Source organism: Semicossyphus pulcher, unplaced genomic scaffold, assembly GCF_022749685.1.
Source record: "Semicossyphus pulcher isolate SPU_LCO1_2020_fin unplaced genomic scaffold, fSemPul1.0.p SCAF_17, whole genome shotgun sequence".
NCBI classification, from domain to species: domain Eukaryota; kingdom Metazoa; phylum Chordata; class Actinopteri; order Labriformes; family Labridae; genus Semicossyphus; species Semicossyphus pulcher.
In genome coordinates, this window is record NW_027211681.1 from 14,435,962 (window position 1) to 14,457,530 (window position 21,569).

The following is a 21,569-nucleotide window of genomic DNA, read 5'->3' on the forward strand; positions in this document are numbered from 1 at the left end:
GAAATGCACTGAAGACATAACAGGGTCCTTCCAACATGTGGATTTACAACAAGAATAAGATAAGAATAAGCAGTGTCCCCTAGTGGTGAAATGGACCCATAGTCACCTCCCATTTCCAATAACAACTAGTTCTTTACAACTTACCTTGCTCACATCGTTCAACCAAATAAATCAAGCAATTTACCTTGATAATATTATTTTAAAAAAAACTTAAAAACCTCAGGTATGGGTAAAATTTATTTACACATAGTACTTTGAAAAACAGGGATATTTTGTCCTTGCACACCATGTACAAAATGAAATGTCTGGAAAAAATACAAAAATATGAACCAAAAAAAAAGGTACAAACTTTCTTTTTTATGTTACAAAAAGATTCTTGAAATGTTAAAACTGGAAAGAGCTTTGATCTTCAGGGATCTGGAAGGTGTAGGACTCTGCAGTGGCCTCAGGAACAACAGACACATCATCTTCACTCTAAAAGATCAGAGGGGCAGGGAGAGAGAAGCATTAGAGTACTAATACGTTTAGCATGTTTTAGCAAATCATGTTTGTGTTTATCTGGATGGTTGAAGGAAGTGGTTGGTATTATAATAGATGCAAACTATCAAATCACACAGAGCAAAAGTCGTCTGCACATAGGCAGATTTTAAATATGACAAAAGCAGAAATTAACAGAAGTCAATCAACTCCAAGATTCTCAAATCTGGCCACTTTGGTCATTCATCTATTTCAAATTCCAGTTGCACTTTTATACTCTATATAATCTCTATCAGTGATTTTAACACTTGCACTGATCACTGTTGTCAATTCAACCATTCTCCCAAGTTCTCTGAATCGTCCACTTTCACCAATTTACAAAAGCTTAGCTGTGATTTCTGCATGTCTGGTGTGAAGGGATGAATATAATCAGGAAACTTACATCTGCAGAGAAAAATTTGTCTATGATGTTGAGAGAGGATTTGTAGACAGCTTCGTTGTCATGGGTCTGCAGTGCCTCAATCTTGTCCAAACCACCAATCTCCTCGATCATTACACACAGTTTCTCAGTTTCACCAGTTTTGTTTGCCATCTGTGGAAAAGGAAAAAAAATAAATAAGACAAACGGTTTCCTCAGCAGGCGATGAAACTGCGACCACTCATTTAATCTGAGACTGTCAAGAATGCGTCTGCGTCATTCAATCTACAATATGATTAAATTCTGCAAATCTTCATGTTCCTAATCTCAGAGACCCAATATTTAATCTCCATTTCTACGAGACCTAGAAACAAGCGTCTGCAGGAAGGAGTCTGAAGGGGTAAATTTAAAGGCTCATAGTTCTCAAATGAATCAAAATTATTGTTTTGCAATTCTAGGCTTTAGTGTATCATTAGCCCTTAATCCCTTATTGATGGCTGGCATCCTGAAAATGTTGAAAATGTAACTGTCCATTCAAAGGCCAAACATTTGCAGAATTTACCTGCAGCTAACCTTCATTTTCTGTGCCAGTGTTTTTGATTGCACCAAAAATTGCTGTGAGCCAAAGTCCAAGGTAAAGACAGTAACATGGTCTTTGCAGTTTACCTGTAAAATATTGTAGATTGCATCCAGAATGACCAAGATGATTTTGCTGTCTTTAGCCGTCAGCAGGTTGACCAGAGGCTCCAGCACATTGCAATGGACAAGGTAGGCCACTTGCTTCATTGATCCACCACTGGTGAAGTTGGTGACAGCCCACACGGCCTCTTTCTGGCTCAAGTAGTCTCCCTAAACACACACGTCTGATATTTTAGGCCACATTCAAGTTCAGACATACACAAGAAACATAAGAAAGTAGCCTCCAAGAAACAAGGTAAAAATCAATAGGAAACAATTATGATTCCAGCTGGAAAAAGGTTTTAGATAAGATACATGACTGCGCTGGTCAGCTTTATTTTCTATCTGCTCTTGTGTTCTGACCTGTTGGAGGATCTCCACCAGGATGGGCATCAGGCCTGCATTGACAACCTCCTGGATCTGGTTTTCCTTTCCAGCAGTGATATTGGACACTGTCCAGGCTGCCTCTTTCTGGATATTTGGCTTGTGGTGGCGCAGAAGGCCAGGGAACATCGCCAGGGCACCTGCATTCAGCACACACTGGGTCTGCTCATCCGTCCCAGTCACAATGTTGCCAAGTGAACGCAAAGCTGGAGTCTGGGAATTGAAGAGAGGTGAGTTTAATTTTCTGTAGTATTTGAAATGTAGGAATAATATATAGGATGATAATGATTATGTCAAATGTTGATAGGCAACATAATTCAGCACATCGCTCTGAAGCCACTTACAATGAAGGCAGCAGAATAAGAATACGATTTTTAGTCAAAAGGTTCACATCTATTTTGTATCAATAATCTGTCTACACTGAGCCAACATCTGACAGAAAGATTTGCTCGGAGTGCAGGAGGGAAACAACTCTTAATTAGTCTGAACTTATATAAAACCTAAAAATATGAAGTAAGAAAGAAATAAGAAGAAATTGGCAGATAAATTGTTTTTTTAACTCTCAAAAAGGTAAAAACTAAAAGGTTCAGGAGGAAAGATACAACAGAGAAGAATGGTGTGGGGCTGAGGAAGTCATTTAATAGATAATGTACCTCAGACCATAAAGAAAGCACTGTTGGACAAGGGGGTGAAAAGCAATTATATTAAAAGGGCCTTAAGACTTTCATTAAACACTGTCATGACATCTAAAGGATGAAACAAAGTGTCATGTTATAATGCCTTTGCATTGTAATGTTGTTGAAAATCAGGACAGTAGACACTGCAGTATTACAAATACCAGTAACTTGAGTCTTAAACTCAACAGCACATACCACAATGGAGAGCTCCCCACATGCTAGCAGCTGTACGAGGCGGAGCACCAGGCCTGCCTGCACCACCACCTCTATCCTCTCATTGGAGCCATCGGTCAGGTAAGACACAGCCCAACAGGTGTCGGCCAGAACCTCCCTGTCGTCGTGGTGCAGGAGGCGCACCAGGGCCGGAAGAAGCTGCTGCACGGCTGGCAAAGGAGGCGCTGGGTTCTTGTTCCGGCACAGGTTTGACAGGGTCCAGGTGACATTTCGCAGGTAGCCAGACTGGTAGAGTGGGTTAAGAGTCAAATGTTATTCCAGAACACCAAAGCATCATAACATAAGGGTTATTTGAGACTTGTCAGTATCACTGTGCAGTTTATTATAGTTTATTCAAAGATTTCTCTATAAAGAGAGGCAGTTACGAACAGAATGTTTCAACAAAAACAGCCTCAGGATTTCTACATTCCAGTTTTAACATAGCCGTAAAGCCTTGCATTTCAAAAATATCTCTTAAAACTAGCAGTGTAAGAATTTTGATAGTGACTCACAGGAAATACAGGCAGGTCATGGGATCCTAGCACAGCTAAGAGTGGATCAAGACCACCATGTTTGATCACCAGGTCTCTGTAGTTGGATCCATCACCTAAATCAAGGAGGGGGACAGGAAGAGTCATTTCCTGTCTGCAGTGAAATCCCAAAACAGGAAAAAGTATATCACAACTGATTTAAAAATAGAGTACGAGACTGAAGGTAGTTTAGATGCCAAATGTTGTCAGTACCTGCGATGTTACCCAGGGCCCAAATGGCCTGCTCACTGACGTGTGGGTGGGGAGATGACACCAGGCTGATAAACGCTGGAATGGCCCCTCCTTCCACCACAGCCGTGGTTTGGTCTGAGGTACCTGAAGCGATGTTGGTCAAGGCCCAAGCTGCCTCAAACTGGATTGGGGGGCATTCCGACAATGCCAGAAAACTAACAAACTTTTGGATGAGGCCTGCAGCAATTATGCTGTCAATAGGTGGGTGTTTTTCTCTGGAGAGAAGCCTCCTGCACGCCAATAAAAAACACAGGGGAAAGTTAGTTCAAGGAAAGAGATATTGAAATTGTTGATGTATCAAATGTCGGTATAATAACCACTAGTTGGAGGGAAATAAAAGGTATATCATGCATATATTAAAAAATGTTTAATAAAAAAGGAAAAATCTTGGAAAGAAGTTCAGTCTAAATGATCAAAAGAAGCTGATTTATATTAAATATGTTTCTGACTGTTGAAACATCTTTTATTTCAACAGTAAATTAAAAATCATTGTGTGATCAGAAAACAGGATCCAACTGTTCTTTTTGCCATCAGTGTGTAAGCATGAGGCAAGGTAAGGACATGTTTATTTCATTCTTACATCAAAACTCTAGAAAAACTAGAAAGTGACTTTACCTGGCTCCCTGTGTGGCCTGCAGCTGATGATCTAGATTCTGGCTGTTTACACCTCCCACAATCTCCTCTAAAGACCACTGCTGTGGAGGCTATGGAAACAGAAACAAAAGAGGATTACTATGTGCCAATTAAACCTGGGCCAAAGACCGGCTTGAAATAACCCTCAATGTGCACTGGAACATGCTTAGAATACGTTTAGGTCAGGGGCTACAGGATCAGGGTGATGTAGATTAATAACAAAAACAATTACAGAGCTGCTACTACTGATTCGTTTTACATGAACTGGGATGCTTTTCAACACCTGCACTTTTATCATAAAGTAGACACTTAAGTCTGCGTCTGGTATCGTAATGACCTTTGGCCACTGGCTCCCTGTTTTTTATAAGTCTTTAATGTTCACTTTGCATGTAGTGTCAGCTGGTTTGTATGCTGTTGTAGCTCATTTATAACCACGTTTCAGACATGGAAAACACATGGAAACCAGTTGTGTTTATTTTAAGTGCGTCCTGTTTATGTTCCCAGCTAAGTAAAGGAGCTAGTGTATGAAAGGGGCAGTACTGAACAGGAGATCATCAGCGGGGTTGTACCAGTGCGTTGGGATCTTTTTCTTGTAGAGGAGATGTTGGTTCATCTATAAGGCTCTGGACGTTTCTCCTTTTCAGGATCTGATCTTCCTTCTTTGCTTTCCGGATTTCAACGTTGACTTCCGCTCGTCTACGTCTAAGCTCCTAAAGAAGTCGACACCAAAAAACATAAAGCATTAACATTACGATTAGCTATTACACAATTCGTGTCAAACTGCTATCTGTTAGTGGCAGAACTTACATTGGCATCTTTCCCATTGTTTTTGAACTGGGTGAGTCGAGCTCCGCTGTCGTTTCCAGCTGACATTCCTGACCGTTTAATAAGGCAAACTGACGATCCAGACACTCCCTGTAGAACGATGATAATTTAACGTTAAAAATGAAACCGCCGTACAAACGGCGGTTCCAACCACCGTTCTCTGGTATACTCTGTTAGCTAGCTAGCTAACCGGCCCCTTGTCTTGAAGCCAAGCCGCCGGTTATCTAATACCATGTGGCCCACCGCACACGGAGCCCGTCTAGTAAACCAACACCCAAAACCCCATAAAATTCAGGAGAGTAAACATTAAACACTCAAATCATGAACAATACTATCAACTCAACTCAAGGATTGATTTGTTTAAAATATAAGTTTAGACACATAGCATGTGCGACGTGCTTACCTTGGTTGTATCTTGTTTTTTTGTTTTTTTCTTATGTGACGTCATATATATACCACCCTGTCTTTTCTGAATTTTGATTGGCCAGTTGGACTACAAGCACCGCCCCTGAGGCAAAAAACGCATTAAACAACAAAGCCGTTGTCAAAGGCAACCGCTGGTACTATCGCGAGATAAATTTGATACGTTCTTTTGTGTTGAATGGATGTTATTAAGGACTATCGCGGCCATGTCTGACGTACCTATGGTGTTGAGAGTACCATTTCCTCTACTGTATCATGTGTAAATTAATTTTAGATGCTGAAATGTGCAAAATACCACGTGTTTCTATTAGTTTTATTCTTTTGATAAAGATAGTTTCACTCATAATGCCACGTAATGACCCAGTGGCCTAATGGATAAGGCATCAGCCTCCGGAGCTGGGGATTGTGGGTTCGAGTCCCATCTGGGTCGCATTTAACTTCCTTTTCAGGGCTTATCAATATCGTTACTAGTTGATTTGGGCGGTTGAATAAAAGAGTACCAGACACATCACTGTATTCAGGTAACGAACCATTCTGCACAAACTCAGATGAATTATGACATTCATACTAATCATATATAGTTATGCTCGAAATTAGAGATGGATTTTATTAACAGCCAGCTTAATCTGGGAAGTATGGGTCCATTATTATGGTGGGAACATCAATTATCTATTCAATATCATCAAGGTCACAGCTAAAAGATGTGTGACAAATAAAGAGGAACTGTTCTGCCCTCCTTTCTACAAATAAGACAACCAGGCCTACGCATTTGATGATTTGTCATTTTAATTATAACTAATGCAGATATTTATATATAACTTTACCACTCTCATGATACTTGATTCTGCAATTTTTTTGGGAATGATTTGGCCTGGCTGTCTATCTCTCCTTGAGGTTCACAGGTCATCAACAGCTACGCTTGGATTCAGTTCTTCTTTTTTTTCTGGAAATGCTGAAATGAAAGAATAAGAGCAACAGCGTATTAATTGTGGTGTCAAACTAATAAAGACAATCGACTGAAAACAAATATGCATGGTTGCAGCAATATGCTGGGAAGCGTCAGCTCTTGTCTGAGAGAAAGCTAACTAATGTCTTTACATAAAAAAAAAAGAGAAGAGTTCAGGGTACTTGATATTAATGAGAGAACTGCCCATTGGGTTGAGATGGATTGCTTAAAATGGGAAGATTTTCAAAGTATTTATTTTACAATTTTCTCTGTCTAATTTAATGATGTGCTGCAGTTTCTCACAGTGACCACCAGGGAGCAGTAAAGTGTCATGATGCTGACGTCTGAGGAAGCTGCTGTGTCTTCCTTTCTTCTTTTTATTAAAATAACATTAAACACAGAAAGCATGAATTCACAGACTAAAGGGCATTCGATTTATTCTAAAGCCAAAAGAGTAAACTGATTTGATGAGACGACAAAGTGAATTATTACCTTACATGAGGGTAACACCAGAACAGTGTTATTAACAAGTTAAGCAATATCACAGTCGACGTCATGATGTACTGAGTATCATCATGGCTGTGATTATCTACAACCAAATCACAACAGTGATCCTAGTATTTGACAGCACTGTTTCAGTAGCTGACCCTAGCAAGGGCCAAGATAGATAGATAGATAGATAGATGGATACCCTTCTCTGAAGACAAAACAGAATAACTACACACATATCACGCCTGTTACATTGCTCTTTAGACTCAGTTTATGAATGAAGGGAGTGTCATGTTAAAGTGTTTATTTCTGTGTTAGGGACGTCCCACCCCACCCCATCTCATTCCTGAGCGGCCCCTATAAAGATCCCAGGAATCCCTGCTCCGCAGCAGACCTGAACGCGTGTCCACACTGAACATCCAGGATGACAGGGATTATTCTGTTTCTCTTGTTTCTGGGGTTTCCTCTTGACAAGACAGAGGAGCATGTTGTCAATGGTGAGTGTAAACATGTGTATCCCTAGAAATAGTGAGGATGTGAAGTGATGGTTATAGATTTTCTTCTAAATGCTGTCTTTTTGTTTTACATGTTGCCTTCTTTTAAAGTATATTTTCAGTTGGATGCTCTGTTGTGGTAGATCATTTTGGCTACTATTAAATACTCACAGAAGCATCAGTTTTATTCTGTAATTTCTTGACATTTATAAAGGTACAATAATCTGAGGCAATTTTTCTTCTTAATTACCATGATTACTTTGGTTGATTTAAATATAAGAATAAAATAACTAACATTTTAAGAGCGTTGGACATTTAAATCCAACAAATGAGAAGAAAAATGAGAGTTGTACTTTTTAATAAAGTTTCTCATGATGAACATTACTAATAAATCTTCAACTGAAGCACTAACACAGAATTTCCATGCTGTTTAAATGAATCCATTGTTGTAGTGTATTTTTGAAGCTGACGTGCTTTGATATTACTTTAATATAATTTATCAAATGGAGCAAATGTTTCTCTGAAGTGCAACTTATTTGTGTGAACCCAGAGCTGTACACCCTGATAGAAAAGGGTCAGACCGGCTTTGTGGATCCAGCTCCCAGCAACCAGAGCAGGCTGGTGGTCAAAGAGCCCTCTCTGCCCATCAACGAGCTCCTAGAGAAGAGCAGCAAGACCGGAGAGTCCAAGTTCACCCTCCATCCTCTCCCCTCTGCTGTATGGCCGAAGCACAGCGACCTGGCCCCCATACATCGCCACCACGGTCCCCACAACAAGAGCAAAAAGGGCCCCAAGAGCGACCGTCTGGTGGAGCACAACAGCGAGAAAACCAGAGGAGAAGTTGCTGGTTTGCTTCCCAAAACTTTGCTGACAGGAGCTACAGCAGTTTTATCAAACAACAACAACCGCACGGTGCAGAAAACCAACCAGGACACGCAGTCCAACGTCAGTCCTCCTCAGCAGAGTGAACCAGACAGTCACCCCAACTCCAGACCCAGGAGTCCAGTCCAAACACAGCCTCAGACTCAGCCGAACCAGCCGGCCCCTTCCCCGCGGAGAGACCCTCCAAACAGACGGCTGGACCCAGAGGAGAACCGACCGGGAAAGTCCAGCCTCTATCAGTCAGGTATCGGCGCAGGGACCCGGAACAACAGCCGCCCGCCTGTCGTCTTCAACCGGCGCTCCTCCAGCCTGCTCTACCAGTTCGACATCTTGAGGCGAGGTAAGGGATGATTTATTGGATCAGGATCTTTGATATTTACCTTTTATGAGCTTGAGGTGTATCATTTTTTAAACTTCCCTGTGGGATTACATATTTCAAAAGATTGAAAATTATATAAGATTTATTGGAATTTATGTAAACCACGTGGGAAATGATTTGATGCTCAATATTGCAGATTTTTTTTCTTTACCATTAATAATCTTTGCATTCTGTCCTTTAAAACATTATATCACACAACAACAAGAACATGTTTGTATAAGCTACTGAATAAAAAATGTATTGATTTCATTTTTACAAATGTATAATTATAGTGGTAGGCTAGTAGTTTCCTGCAAATCTACTAACAATTAAACAGAAAAATTGGATTTGAACCTGGTCCTGACAAAACTCCTAATTACTTAAAGCTCCTGTGAGGAACATTCGATTTGTGTTGATTTTAGCGTACCCTGTGGACAAAGCCAAAGCATACATGCCATGTTGTGCTATGCTATGGGGGGCTACTGCCATTATGCTAGAAAAAAATGCAATTTCGCTCTGTGCCTTTGGAGGAGGCTATCCGCTTCTCCAATGGGCCCTGGAAAACCTCCGCCAGACTACGTAAAACGCGTCATTGGCAGAGGTCAGGGAGCTTGCTGAACTACACTTCCTCAATCTAGGACTCCCACCTCTGATGTCATTTCTCGTTCAAAATCGTCAGGTTTGAAATGTAGACTGCAGACCCAAACATTTTTTTAGACCACCAGTATATTCTTGTTGTATTTCTGATTCTGTACTGCTCTGAGCCATTGCCTGCAGCGATCAATGTACTTAGTATTTCACTCCAGTGTCTCTTGCTGGGCCGTGTGCAGTTAACCGCTTCGTCTGACACCTACCCCCCACCAGTGGTTTCAGGCATTAAAAATATCTATATAGAAAAAAACAATCTTGTCGCTGATGGTCTGGTTTGTTGTTGTAGGTCATATAGAATCAGAGAGTTAATTTCAGTCTATTTCATAACCAGAGAAAACATTCTTCACAGTAACTTTAAAAGTCTTCAAACAAAAGTTAACTCAACAAGACTAGGTCAAAACCTAGTATGTGGCTGACTGCATCAGGTCAATTTGAGGCCGATGACAACGTGTTTGAAAGCAAGTGCACGCTGCCGACGTAGGTCAGGACAGCGGACGAGCAGCAGAGGAGCAGCCCCACACATTCCCCAAACAAAGTATCCAGAGCCGTATAGTCAGAGAGTCGCGTCAGTGGAGGTCCAATATTCTCCATGATCCGCCATTGCAATGTCGCAGCCCTCTCTCTCTACGGCTGTAAAGTACCGTCACTCAGTCAGTCAGTCAGTTACTCAGTCAGTTACTCAGTCAGTCACATACAGACCCATGTGTCGGACTGACCGTGGCAGTCAGCCAAAAAGTGCTCAAAAGCAAAATTTGTTTGTGTCCACGTGATTGGAACGACCCTTCATCGAGTCAGGCCTGTCATTCGTAATCTTGGTCTTCCTTCTTTCCCTGTTGCACTTCTGTGAAAACAGATCAGTCATACAGTCATACACTCACACACACACATACACACAAAGGTCACACAAAAAAGTGATAATGATAGGGATGGTTTTTAACCTCTCCAATAAAAATGCCTGACCCTAATAGCATGAACTTCCCTGACATTGGTTGTCAATGTCTCTCTTTGAGTGTAGTCTAATGAAACTGATGCAAAGCCAGTGAGAAGGTTCTGACATAATTAGGATGGAAAATGTACCACAGATGTAATCACATCACACATACCACCTCCTCCAGTCCCATGCAGAGGAATGCAACGCCTGGGTCTTGTAATGACAACCTTGTCCTATTTCTAATGATGCTGGAATGAGAGTCTGGCTCCGTACGGGGCATAGCAGACAGTCACTTCTTCTCATCCCTCCATCCTGTCCTCTGCTTGTGTTCCTCTCCGCAGAGTCCGACTTCACACATGATGCCTTCTGCATGAGCGAGTGCAGGAAGGAGAAGGAGGAGAGAGAGTATTACTGCTACAGTGAGTTTGGTATGTACCCAAAGACAGACATCTGTTGAGTGTGTTTGTGTTCCATTTTGTTTACTAATTTATCACCATAAACTTCTTAAGTATAAATATTATATATAGTATTATAATATTATAATAGTATATATTAAATATACGTACCATTAGAAAAGAATGATTACAAATTTGGGGAAATATGTTAATAGTATTGATACCACTCTCATTTGTGCACAATAAAAGTAACGCCACAATTAGCCACCATTTAGCTTAGGTTAGCATTTAGACCAGAAACAGAAAGCAAAAGCTAGCTACATCATGTTTTTGAATACATACAAAACCAAGAGTAAACCAAAGTGTACATTGAAATTTTATATCTCATTTCTTGGAGTTTCCTCACAGTCGTTTAACATGGGCAGCCCAACCTTTGTAGCACTGTGTAAGGGCATGTCGGTTGCTAGCTTGGAGGTTGTTGTTTCACGTTAAAAAAGTTGTAGATAGCAGAAGGAGAGAATAATTCTGTCTCAAAAAGGATGCAAATAGCAGACAATTTTTGTAGCCAATAAACAAACAAGCTATACTGTGTTCATTATCAAGCTCTAAAGGTGCTTGTAGGCTGAGTTTTTACCATTGAAAAGAGCAGAGCTAACTGTCTCTCTAAGCTAGCTTAGCTAACGGCTGGCTTTAGCTTCTTATTTACTGGACAGAGGGAGTGGTATCAATATTCACACCTCATTGTGGGCAAAAAAGAAAATAAGTGTATTTCCAAAAATGTCAAACTTATCCTATTAAAAAATAGACATGAATTTACATTATACATTTTAACATATAATGTTTTCATGTGCCTTAATCAGCTATCAATGGGATCGTTCATGACATCGATGTGTTGCGTAAAGGAATACGCCTCATAACTCTGATGGTGAGCAGTGACGGCTTCTACAAGATGAGTCGTCTCTACGTGACCCCGGACAGCTTTTTCTTTAAAGTCCGCCTTCTGGTCTTGGACACCTTCAAGTGCAGCAAGCCCTGCCCTGACATCAAGCTAGGTGAGTGAGGCAGCGTTGCTTGAAGGATTACTGAGAACCAAAACTACAGAAAAATACCAATGACATGTTAAGTGTATCGCTTTTTTGTATGTTAATAAGTAGTTTAAAGAATACTAGATAAAATATATCCTTTCATTAATAGTTTCATGAACCGTGAATTAACCTTAGAAAAGGTTTCCCCCAAATATTCTTCTGTAGGATTAAGCAGTATATCTTCCTTTAATGCAAACAGGAAACGTTGCACTTTTCCGACATTTGCCTTTTGTGTTACCAAGGAACCAGATACATTGTGATGGGCCAGATCTACCATCGGAGGCGCCATCTTCCCAGTGACCTCCTGAACCTCCTGGGGGGTAAACTGAAGCCTGGAGACGGCCTCCTGCGAAGCAACAACTACGTCAAGAGGTTCAACAAACGGAGGCACCAGAAGGCCCTGGAGGCCACCCGCTCCAGGTGTAGGTGAACCAAGGACAAGACTATCGCCCCCTGCTGCAGGGGAAGAGACATTGCAGCCTGAACTGTAAATAACTAACCTTTCAGTATTTTTCAAGACAGAAGACATTTTTTGGAAGGCATGGATTTATTTTCTTATGGACTTCTTTGATGCATCACTATCCTGGTTCTTTTTTTACTCATCTGTATAGTTCTTGTAAGTACTGACTTGTGGCGCTTTGATAGAAAACAGAAGGAGCTGCAATTAAATGGTTTTTTTATGATCATTTTGTAATATTTGGGGCATCAAATAATCAATCCCCCCACCACCCCTACTAGCAACTCAACTCAAACTCCTCATTCATTCATGGCTGGTTCATGAAGTCCCTAAATTGATAAGGTTTAAAACAGTCTACATTTTGAAGGGAAATTGGGCTCACTTTAATAACACTTCCTTTTATTCTTGCCGTTATTAAGGGTTTATTAAGGGAAGATTACAATGTTGATTCCTCTGAATAGTCAAAGATGCCCCTGAATTTATATAATTGCAAAAATGTTGTATTGCACTGAATAGTATTGTTTTGTAACACCCAATCCCGTACATGTTTTTGGGAAGTAGGACATGCACTATTGTTACAAGGACCAAAGGGAGAGATTTAAGGGCCTGAAACAAGCAGCAAATAACCTCAGTGGAGGAGTAGGGGGAGGGAGAAAATGGAGAGGGAGCCCAGGAACTTCACTTGTCATGAGAGCGGCATATTTTTCTAACTTTAATTGTCCATGATAAAATATCTGCCTTTGCAGACCAGGACATCAAAAGGGGCCTCACTGAATGAGGAGGGGCTATGTTGTTGTAGGGACTAAGCCATAAATCTTATCGCAGGAATCTGATCCTCTCCACACCTGGACACATGACTCGAAAATAGTGCCTCGTCTTTGGGATCTTGTTTTCTTGCTTACACACAAACACACTCCCCTCTGGGGAGGCCAAAGCTCAAAAATGGGTATTTAAAGTATTTAAGCAGGATCAGAGAAAGCGGAAGGTGGGGGCAAGGTGGAAGGGGAAAAAACGAAGGTTATGTAAAATGACACAGGAGAGGGTCTGTCTTTCCAAAGGGACAGCTTCTTATTTAATCAGTAATCCTTGGCTTGTTTGTACTACAACCTTGAGCTCATGCTTCTAACGAATGGGAAAAGATTTGCACTGAATGCTTACATTGCTTTACTAAACATAACCCCAATAAAAATGTGTATTTGTTTCATACTCTTGACCCTATGGGAAATTGTTTCTTGTCTTTAAACCAACCCTCCACTCACGGCATCACATGCATCTGCCCACTGACTGAAACATCGATCCTCATTATCATTCCCAATGATTGCATGAGAAGGAGCCCCCAAAGTAAGACGCTCTAATTAGAGTTTAACAACCATGGTCTCTGTCTGGCCTGCGGGAGGAGAGACTGACTTGGGAACTTGGATGTTGAGGCAGGCAGGGCTAAGCCTCTTTTCTCCCCCTCTGTACGTCTGTCAGCTGGGCCGGTCAGTTCCCAGGCTCGAGGAAGCCTCTATCTGGGATCAGCGCTGGAGGGAACAGATGCAGGCGGGCAGGAAACAGGAGCCTTCTCCACATCTTGGCTACTATCGCAGCGGGAGGACATTCCTCATCACAGAGGATGTAGAGGAGGAGGGAGAGAAGGAGGAGGGGGAGGTTGTAATATCTCAAAGTTGCTTCCTGTGTGATAGCCCTCAAGCCACAAGGGGGGAGTGAGAGAAAGAGGCAACGACGGCGGATTGAAACCACTTGGGGCTTGTGGTCATCTGCGATGCTTTGGGCGTCTACGCGAGCTTCTGGATTCATTTAGCGGTTTGAGTAGGGAGTTAAGAGAGAGGGAGGTGCAGGAGAAGGGTGTGACAGAAGAGTGAAAGGTCAACTTTGGAGGTGGCTTTTATGTGTCATGTTGATCACAGGAAAAGTTTGTATGAGTGTGTTGGGGGTCATGACCCCATACTTCAGTGCCAACAAGTCAACCATGTTTCCCTTGAAGATCTAGAAGAGTTAAGCGGAGGGTTGAATTTACCATTTAGGGCCGGATTCATTTACTAAGGGGCCCCAAGGGAAAACATGAGCTGTTGGACCCAACAGTTCCCCTGATTCTCCCATTCTCTGTGCTTCTTTATGCGTGTGTATAAAAGATGTTGACAAACTGGTTGGGTAGGACAACTATGGACAAAATGATTTATGTCAGAGAATAATTTCAAAGAGGACTTATTCCAATTAAGGGGATTATACAGACACATAAAGGTGCCCTACAGAAGAATTAGTTTTGCTGATTCTTACCTTCTTCACTTAAGCACGCCAATCAAAGAGAGAGAGAGACTTCAAAGGCATTAACTGTCCCTGGAACTCAAGTGAACTGTCTGTCACGCTTCCAAAGCTACCACTGACAATGCAAGTTTTCATTATGTAAGCGTACATTCACTGACTTTCACAATAGTCATTTGGGAGCGTGCAAAGGAACCAGGTGGAACACAGGGCTAATAACAGTAGTTATGAATGGTCAGTCAACCTCAGGGTATGTTTGTCTCACTCAACCGGCCAGAGAGCCCACTGGATTCCCGGTAACTTGCTGTCCCTTCTACATTCCTGTCTCTCTTTGAGTCTGGGAAGTTAGTGGAGAATAAATGATGACCAAAAGTGATCAGCCAGTACCAGTCCTCCATCTGTGCTTCCCTGGGAGGTTGCTGGAGTTGTACATCAGCTTGGGGAAATAGTAATCATGGCACCCCATGAGGAGGATTCTTGACATTGTAAGTTCCTGGTCTGTTCTCCAATATTTTAAGTAGCCCAAAGGCTTGGCATTCAGAATATCTCTAGTTCTATGAGCATGGTCTGTTCCTTGAGACCTGGTGACCTTTCTGGGTACCTGCAAAGTGTGGGGCACTTGGTGTATTGAAGCAAAGAGATAGTTTTTTTAAGCTAACTACTCCTTCAGAAGAAGGGCCATGGATCGGAAGGCATCCTGTAGCTCCCCTTCCATGGCATTTAAGTTGGTGCCATTGTCTTGAAAGATTTTGGATGGTCTAGTTTGCTGGGCCAAGTCTTATTGACATTTTGAAGACCTCTAAATAGATGCTCTCAAGGAGATTGAGGTGTATACAACAGTGGACATGCGTTTGTATCAACAGGATTCTGATCTGATCCACTTGAGGCGGTGCCAAAGTCAACCCAGAGTATGATTTGCTGGATGGGGACAATGAAGTTGCTGATGGTGGAAGAGTGACATCGGAGTAAAATGCTTGCTCAGCCAAAACTTAGAAGTTCTTTGGCTTTGATAGGGATGTCAGCATCTGTGGTCGTGTAGCTCTTGGGCAGGTCTGTTGTTCCCATGCAATCTGACTTTCTGCCAGACTTTGAGGTTGGATGGAATCATCGCAGCCTCTTTTCTCCTTCCACAAGTCCTTGATAAGCACCTTGCTTTTGTTGTTAACAGCACAATTGTGCCCACTGAGTTGCATTGGCAGGCTACAACTTTTTAAACGTGCCAGAGTGTCAAGGGGTGCCTCAAAAGTTAGAGGAATCGCATAGGCAGTCCCAGCTAAATCCAGTGTGGGCTCCAGGAGGTCACAGCTGACTTAAAACAACCACAACTCACTGCTTTGCGACTGAAGTTCTTGGGCAAAGTGTTCAATGACCTCAGACATGATGCTAACAAGAACATGGCCAAGGTCTATTGAGGTAAAGTGGTACTAGAACACCTGGTTGTTTACTTGTGTGGTGCAACCACTGGTGAGACCTGATGCTTTGCTGCAGGCTGGTTCAAAGGCACTGGTGGGGTTGGATTAGATAAAACACCTAAATTATTGTGTAACCCCCCAGGATAAAACACCAGTCATGATATGACAAATCTATGGTACGATGCCATTTGGCTGGCATAGGAGCAGGAATTGGTGATAGCCGAAAGGTTTGCTACACCTGTAGTCAGAGCAATGAAGGCTGAGGGATTCATGGACACAGTGGCAGTAGGAACAAAAGGAGTTGGTGTTGGGTAATGGGAACTGCTACTGGAAGAGATGTAGTAAGTTCTGCCTCTGAGCCGACAACAGACATAATAACAGAGGCAAAACGGCGTCTGTGTAAACAGCGGAGCTGGCAGAGCGGAACAGTGCCGTGTTTGTGCATTTGAAGCATGTGCTGTCTGTTAACACCTCGTGCACACGTTTGCTTCTGCAGCGCTAGAGCGCTATGTAAAAACACACACTGGGGCGGCTTTACGCCGGCATTGCTTGGTTCAATGTAAAATGACAAAGGCAGAATGACGGCAGAGCTTCGTACTGTGGTGGAACCGCAGTGTAAAAAGGGCTATAGGCTTCCCTGTTGTTTCACGCTTTCCTCAAATGAAGCAGCCAGGACACTATAATAAGAATGATGTGGGTAAACTTCCATCGATAAGATGTTTGCTGGGAGGATTCACTTAACCAGGACATGAATCATTGCAGTTCATGGTAGGAGTCTAAACCTCTAAGCCGCTAAGATATCTCAAGCTATGCAGACGATGTTTAGATATATATCTTAAGGGATCATTAAAATGTAGGAAATGTTTTTTACATAACTATATAAACTCTATAAAAAATGGATGTTAGATGATGTATTGAAAAATAAAATGTATTTTTGGTAGACCCAACCTTGTCTCTAAGTTAACAGAATGTTTTCATCCCCTTTCCACTGCTGTTTTATATTCCATACAAAATCTTAGTATCTAAGCAGACCAGGCCCTTCACACACACACACACACACACACACACACACACACACACACACACACACACACACACACACACACACACACACACACACACACACACACACACACACACACACACACACACACACACACACACACACAGGGTCAGGTCATTAACACGCATGGTTAACCTTTCATGATGAGGCCAAGTCAAAGAAAACAAATGTTTTGAAAAATGGTGTCAAAAACATTACTTTATTACTTAGGATGAAATGTCCTATCAAGTACAAAAGAGAGTCTCTTCGGAGTTTCAGCAATCTGTTAAAAACATAGAATACTTCTTTAATCTGCAGTTATGTTTTCTTCAACATTACTCAAAAAACTGAGAACTTTTTGTTGATATGAATAAATAATACAAGAAATGCAATGTCAATATAGAAGTTATGTTGAACTGGTTTGTTTCTTACAAAACAAGAAAAACTCTTTACAAGAGTTAACTGTGTCAATCTCCTCCATTCAAAACCTGTATGCTCACAATATGCAGCACTTTTAATAAAAGGGCAATTTCACCTAAATGTAGAGTTCGCTTCAATCAAAGAGAAAAAAAAATAGTTGCTGGTTTGAAGAGTGAAAAATAAAAGTTTCTACGGCTCTAAAAATCGTTTATCTCTAGATATTTGGACAGCCATAATATACAATAGAGATTACATAAAGTGGATGAAACACATCATCATCAGATAAAGTATTCGATATTTGTGTGAAAGACACACAAACACAGAAAAGAAGACAGGAGCTACATCATCTCTCAACTCAGCTACACACTCACACACATACAAAAAACTGTCTGAAACCAAAACATTTGCTTAATTTTAAACAGTTTTAACAATATAAAGACAAGTGTGTCTTATGACTGCTCCCCTCCTACAAAACTGATAAACACAGTTTACAAAAATGTTCCCAAATATGCTAAAAATGCAGCTATAAAATTGTCATACAAACTCCGACATACAAAGACTCCCCAGTCCCCACTCAAAATTGACTCCCAGACATGCTGCCGCAGACCGCAACATAACTGGGTTGATGCTGAGTGGAAAAGTCCATTATCCAATTACTTAACCATGGTTTGAGGGAGAGTTGAGAGACATATGTGAGCCAAACTGTCAACTTCAATGAAATATGCGGGAAGAAGTGGCTGATAGATAAGGGGACAGACTTACAGACTCAGCCAGTTTCAGAAACAAAGCTGTGATGAGACAGTGAGTGTGCATGGAGGGAAATACAGTACAGATGAGTTAGTGAAGGTTCACCTTTCCTGAAGGCCTAACAGTCTGCTTCCTTCTGCTTGTTTCTGACCTTCCTTCTAAAAAGGTCAAGTTTAAAAGGAACATGAAGCTAGTTAGCATTCGTCTCGTGATTTTCAGATGAACACAAAGCGGGGAAAACTCGGAAGAGGAGCAGGATGTGGTGGATGCGATGGCCTGTCCATGTTGTTTCCTTCTGGAAATGAACATAAAAAAGAAGACCCCTTGGATGACTTGAGTCAGGGCTGTCTACACCCATGTGTTGTGATGTTATTCCAACAGAAAAATCATCCCCCCCCCAGAAATCTAGCTTGCACTACAAACATTGCATCATTGAGTCATTGTGACACAGAAATGTGACAGACACTTAGATTTGATGAGCCACCAGGCAGGTCAAAATAATGTGGTCAAACAATCTGGGTGCATTGGACCTAAGTTTGAAATATTGAGGTGAGACTACACTAGAAACTTGCTGAACAAAAAAACCCTGCTATATTGAATAGGATTATTTTTTCGTGTGGGTGGAAAAAAGAGCAAGGTTTGTTGCTAGACCACTTAGAAAATGCTGATTTCAGACTTTTGTCAAATCTTGTACTCTAAATGTACTTTACATTTAGCAACATGTGGACATCTCCGTTTTCATTTTGAACCTCTGAACATTAACCTGTGAAGACAAGACTAAGCTTCAAACGGAAAAAATGAAATAAAAGTCGCACCCCTGACAACGGACACATGAAAAGATCAGCTATAGAATGAACACAAACGCCTGCAGCAGCAGTGGGATCATCAGACTGCAGCTGAACAGCCAACCAGCCAACTTGTCAGCTTCATCTGCCTTTTCGATCTGGATCTCTCCTCTGCTGGATGGGAAACAGGCTGCCGAGTCTGTTGCCGGTTGTGCACCTGGTCTGAAAGTGGGAACACTTTTGAAGGAAAGGGGCTTTTCTCTCCCATTAGCAACGCAATGGATGTGCTGGGCGCTTTCACACCAGTGCGAGCTGAGCCCCACTTGGACCATGGGGAATAATCATTCATAGGAAACCACAAGGCCTGTCTTTTTGACACCTGGATTTTAGGAGGGAGCTATGAGGCTGCTGATTGTAGTTTGTTGTTATGAGACCTAAAGAGACAGTAAAGAGAGGAGGAAGAAAACAGTTGGAAAATGACTTGTTGTTTCCTTTTTTATTAAAAGCTTTACAATATGACAAAAATATGCACTAGGGGAAAATACAAAAAACAAACAAACAAAACATGACAGGATGCCAGTGGGTCAGACACTTTGACAGAGACCAAGCAGCCATGTTGGTGAAATGTTATCCAATTGTATTTTGTGATGTCGGCCCAACAGCGTATTTACAAGGACTTATTTAAACTGGAGACTGTCGAGCTCGGCATATTTAGAACAGGAAAGTTAAACTACATTTTCTTTGATCTATCTTTACAGACCTACCATTATTTCCTTTAAAACATAAAAATAGTCCTTCACAAAAAAAGTATAATATACACATGAAATAACATTATACATGGGTACAGCCAATAAAAATAAACTAATAAATGTTGCATGCTTTTTTAAAAGTCTCGGCTAAGAAATGAGGTAAAAATGTTTTGCTGCAGCATGTAATGACCAAGATGATAAACGACATTTCTGTCAAATTAAAAGATAACTTATCTGTCAGTGTGTGTGTGGAACTTAAGTTAGCTTTCTCAAACTCAATAGCTTTTTTTAAGTTGTTTTTTTTTTTTTCAAAATTGAATCTGAAAAAAAAGAGAATGACAACCTCAGCTAAACTTCATGTTTTTTCTTTTATCCAACTGAAACATAAACAAAATATCAGTCATCTGTTGCAAGAAGTGTAAGAAAATACATTTTCCCTTGAATGCTTTGTATTACCAACATGGCTGCAATAATTAGCCAGTAGAAAGTTTTTTGTCTTTCTTTGCGTCTAAAATAAAAAAAGGATCACACCTACAGTGTGGCTTAATATATTCACTTTCTTACAAAGTTTTATCGCTGTTTTAGACAAGTAAAAACAGCACCATCGGGGATAGCAAATTATTGTTTTTGTTTGTTTTAAAGTGACCCCGGCACCCAGGAGTTTGACATCACAATCTGAAAAAGAGAGAAAGAGAGAGAGAGAATGGATGGTGTAAATACACGCGGGTGAAGCACATCACTGTTTCAGCCACATAAAGCTGGATGCAGACAACAAGAATTAGTGAACTCATTACACATCAGAGCTGAGATCTTCCTCCTTTTGTGTCCACTAACAACGTTTTTTTTTTTCACTGGCAGCGCCTTTTCTCTATTTAAAACCAATGCTGTTCGGAATGGTTAGGCGAAGTCGTTCCGCCTCTGTGCCAGCATCAGAGGTAGTAACAAGAGGTGTAACAGAGGCGAAACAGCGTCTGTCGAAACAGCGGAGCCGGCAGGGCGGAATAATGCCATGTGTGTGTATTTGAAGCACACGCTGGTTGTTTACACCTCGCACACGTTTTGCTTCCCCGACGCCAGAATACAATGTAAAAACACACACTGGGGGGGCTTAACGCCGGTGTGGCTGGGCCAATGTAAAATGGCAAAGGCTGCATGATGGTGGAGCTTCGTTACGGCGCTGAGGCGGAACCGCAGTGTAAAAAGGGCTTTTGTCAACAACAGCGGGCGAGGAGAAGCTAATCCTACCGTTCGAGGGTACAATTTCCAGGTGTAGAGCTGCTGCTAATGCCAGGACACGATTTCTTTCCATTGTTTCTAAGTTTCCTTGAATCAAAGTATATATTAAGCATACAGAGCCATTTAAAACAGATTTAACGGTCACTACCAAGGGAAGCGGAAGTGCCCCCAGCAACAGTAAGCGCCGTTGAGAAGCACTCTGAATTTGAGGTCGTGGGCGCTGCCAGCGCAAAAAAACGGCGTGAGTGGACACGGGTTGTTCTGCAGTAAAAATACGGGCAAAGTCATAAAGTATAGAAACAACAAAAATTGAGTTTTGATCAACATGTGGCTAAAATCTTGTAGTGTGCATCCACCCAAAGCAATCCCTTCACACAGCAGGGGCAATGCAGTGAGGTGAGTTCAGAAATACAACTAAGCACAAACAGAGAGTGGAGTTATTAATGCTTATCAAATCCTCCTTATATAACATACAAGGATCAGTGCAGTCCAAGCCACAGTAGAGGCAGGAACAATGACATAAAGAAGGTAAATCATTGTTTAAAAAATGTTTTTTCAGCCACATTTTTTTGTACTTGTAAAATATTCTCCTGACATTAAAAGTTCAAATCTAAACATGCCATAACTCCACTAAACACAACAAAAGCAGTCCATGTGCCTTTATAGCATGCTGAAAGCTGAGGCAGACATGCTGTTATAGGTGGAAATGCAGGTC

At 41.4% G+C, this 21,569-nt stretch overlaps 3 protein-coding genes and 1 non-coding gene across 5 annotated transcripts in view; 2 read left to right on the forward strand and 2 right to left on the reverse strand.

Moving 5' to 3' along the window:
- Nucleotides 1-262: 262 nt before the first annotated feature.
- On the reverse strand, nt 263-5,496 carry LOC138594204 (importin subunit alpha-1-like). The gene is made up of 11 exons (XM_069665216.1): nt 5,491-5,496; nt 5,070-5,177; nt 4,832-4,972; nt 4,245-4,333; nt 3,591-3,859; nt 3,360-3,454; nt 2,830-3,093; nt 1,937-2,170; nt 1,562-1,744; nt 920-1,069; nt 263-474 (listed from the first exon to the last, which is right to left on the reverse strand). Exons 2-11 carry the CDS (start codon nt 5,133-5,135, stop codon nt 385-387), a joined length of 1,581 nt encoding a protein of 526 aa, XP_069521317.1. The 5' UTR covers nt 5,136-5,177; nt 5,491-5,496; the 3' UTR covers nt 263-384.
- Nucleotides 5,497-5,867: 371 nt separating this feature from the next.
- Nucleotides 5,868-5,940, forward strand: trnar-ccg (transfer RNA arginine (anticodon CCG)). The gene has a single exon. It is a non-coding gene; the product is annotated as a tRNA-Arg (tRNA).
- A 1,429-nt stretch (nt 5,941-7,369) lies between these two features.
- On the forward strand, nt 7,370-13,385 carry LOC138594205 (UPF0450 protein C17orf58 homolog). Its single transcript, XM_069665217.1, has 5 exons — nt 7,370-7,442; nt 7,990-8,661; nt 10,603-10,689; nt 11,517-11,708; nt 11,984-13,385. Exons 1-5 carry the CDS (start codon nt 7,370-7,372, stop codon nt 12,169-12,171), a joined length of 1,212 nt encoding a protein of 403 aa, XP_069521318.1. The 3' UTR covers nt 12,172-13,385.
- Nucleotides 13,386-17,118: 3,733 nt separating this feature from the next.
- Nucleotides 17,119-21,569, reverse strand: part of LOC138594261 (nucleosome-remodeling factor subunit BPTF-like) — a 42,232-nt gene continuing 37,781 nt past the window's right edge. For both annotated transcript variants that reach the window (XM_069665298.1, XM_069665299.1), the window contains exon 36: nt 17,119-19,303. In XM_069665298.1, the coding sequence (XP_069521399.1) occupies nt 19,267-19,303 (37 nt within the window). In that variant the 3' untranslated portion in view covers nt 17,119-19,266. The remainder of the gene's footprint in view (nt 19,304-21,569) is intronic.

Bases quoted from the DNA above. Each gene is read 5' to 3' on its own strand.
- LOC138594205 (XM_069665217.1), top strand. From the start codon at position 7,370: ATGACAGGGATTATTCTGTTTCTCTTGTTTCTGGGGTTTCCTCTTGAC. The intron at 8,662-10,602 runs GTAAGGGATGAT...TCCTCTCCGCAG, and splicing joins GTTCGACATCTTGAGGCGAG to AGTCCGACTTCACACATGAT. The intron at 11,709-11,983 runs GTGAGTGAGGCA...TGTGTTACCAAG, and splicing joins CTGCCCTGACATCAAGCTAG to GAACCAGATACATTGTGATG.
- LOC138594204 (XM_069665216.1), bottom strand. From the start codon at position 5,135: ATGTCAGCTGGAAACGACAGCGGAGCTCGACTCACCCAGTTCAAAAAC. The intron at 3,860-4,244 runs GTAAAGTCACTT...ATTGGCGTGCAG, and splicing joins CAGGCCACACAGGGAGCCAG to GAGGCTTCTCTCCAGAGAAA. The intron at 1,745-1,936 runs GTCAGAACACAA...GTGTGTGTTTAG, and splicing joins TGGTGGAGATCCTCCAACAG to GGAGACTACTTGAGCCAGAA.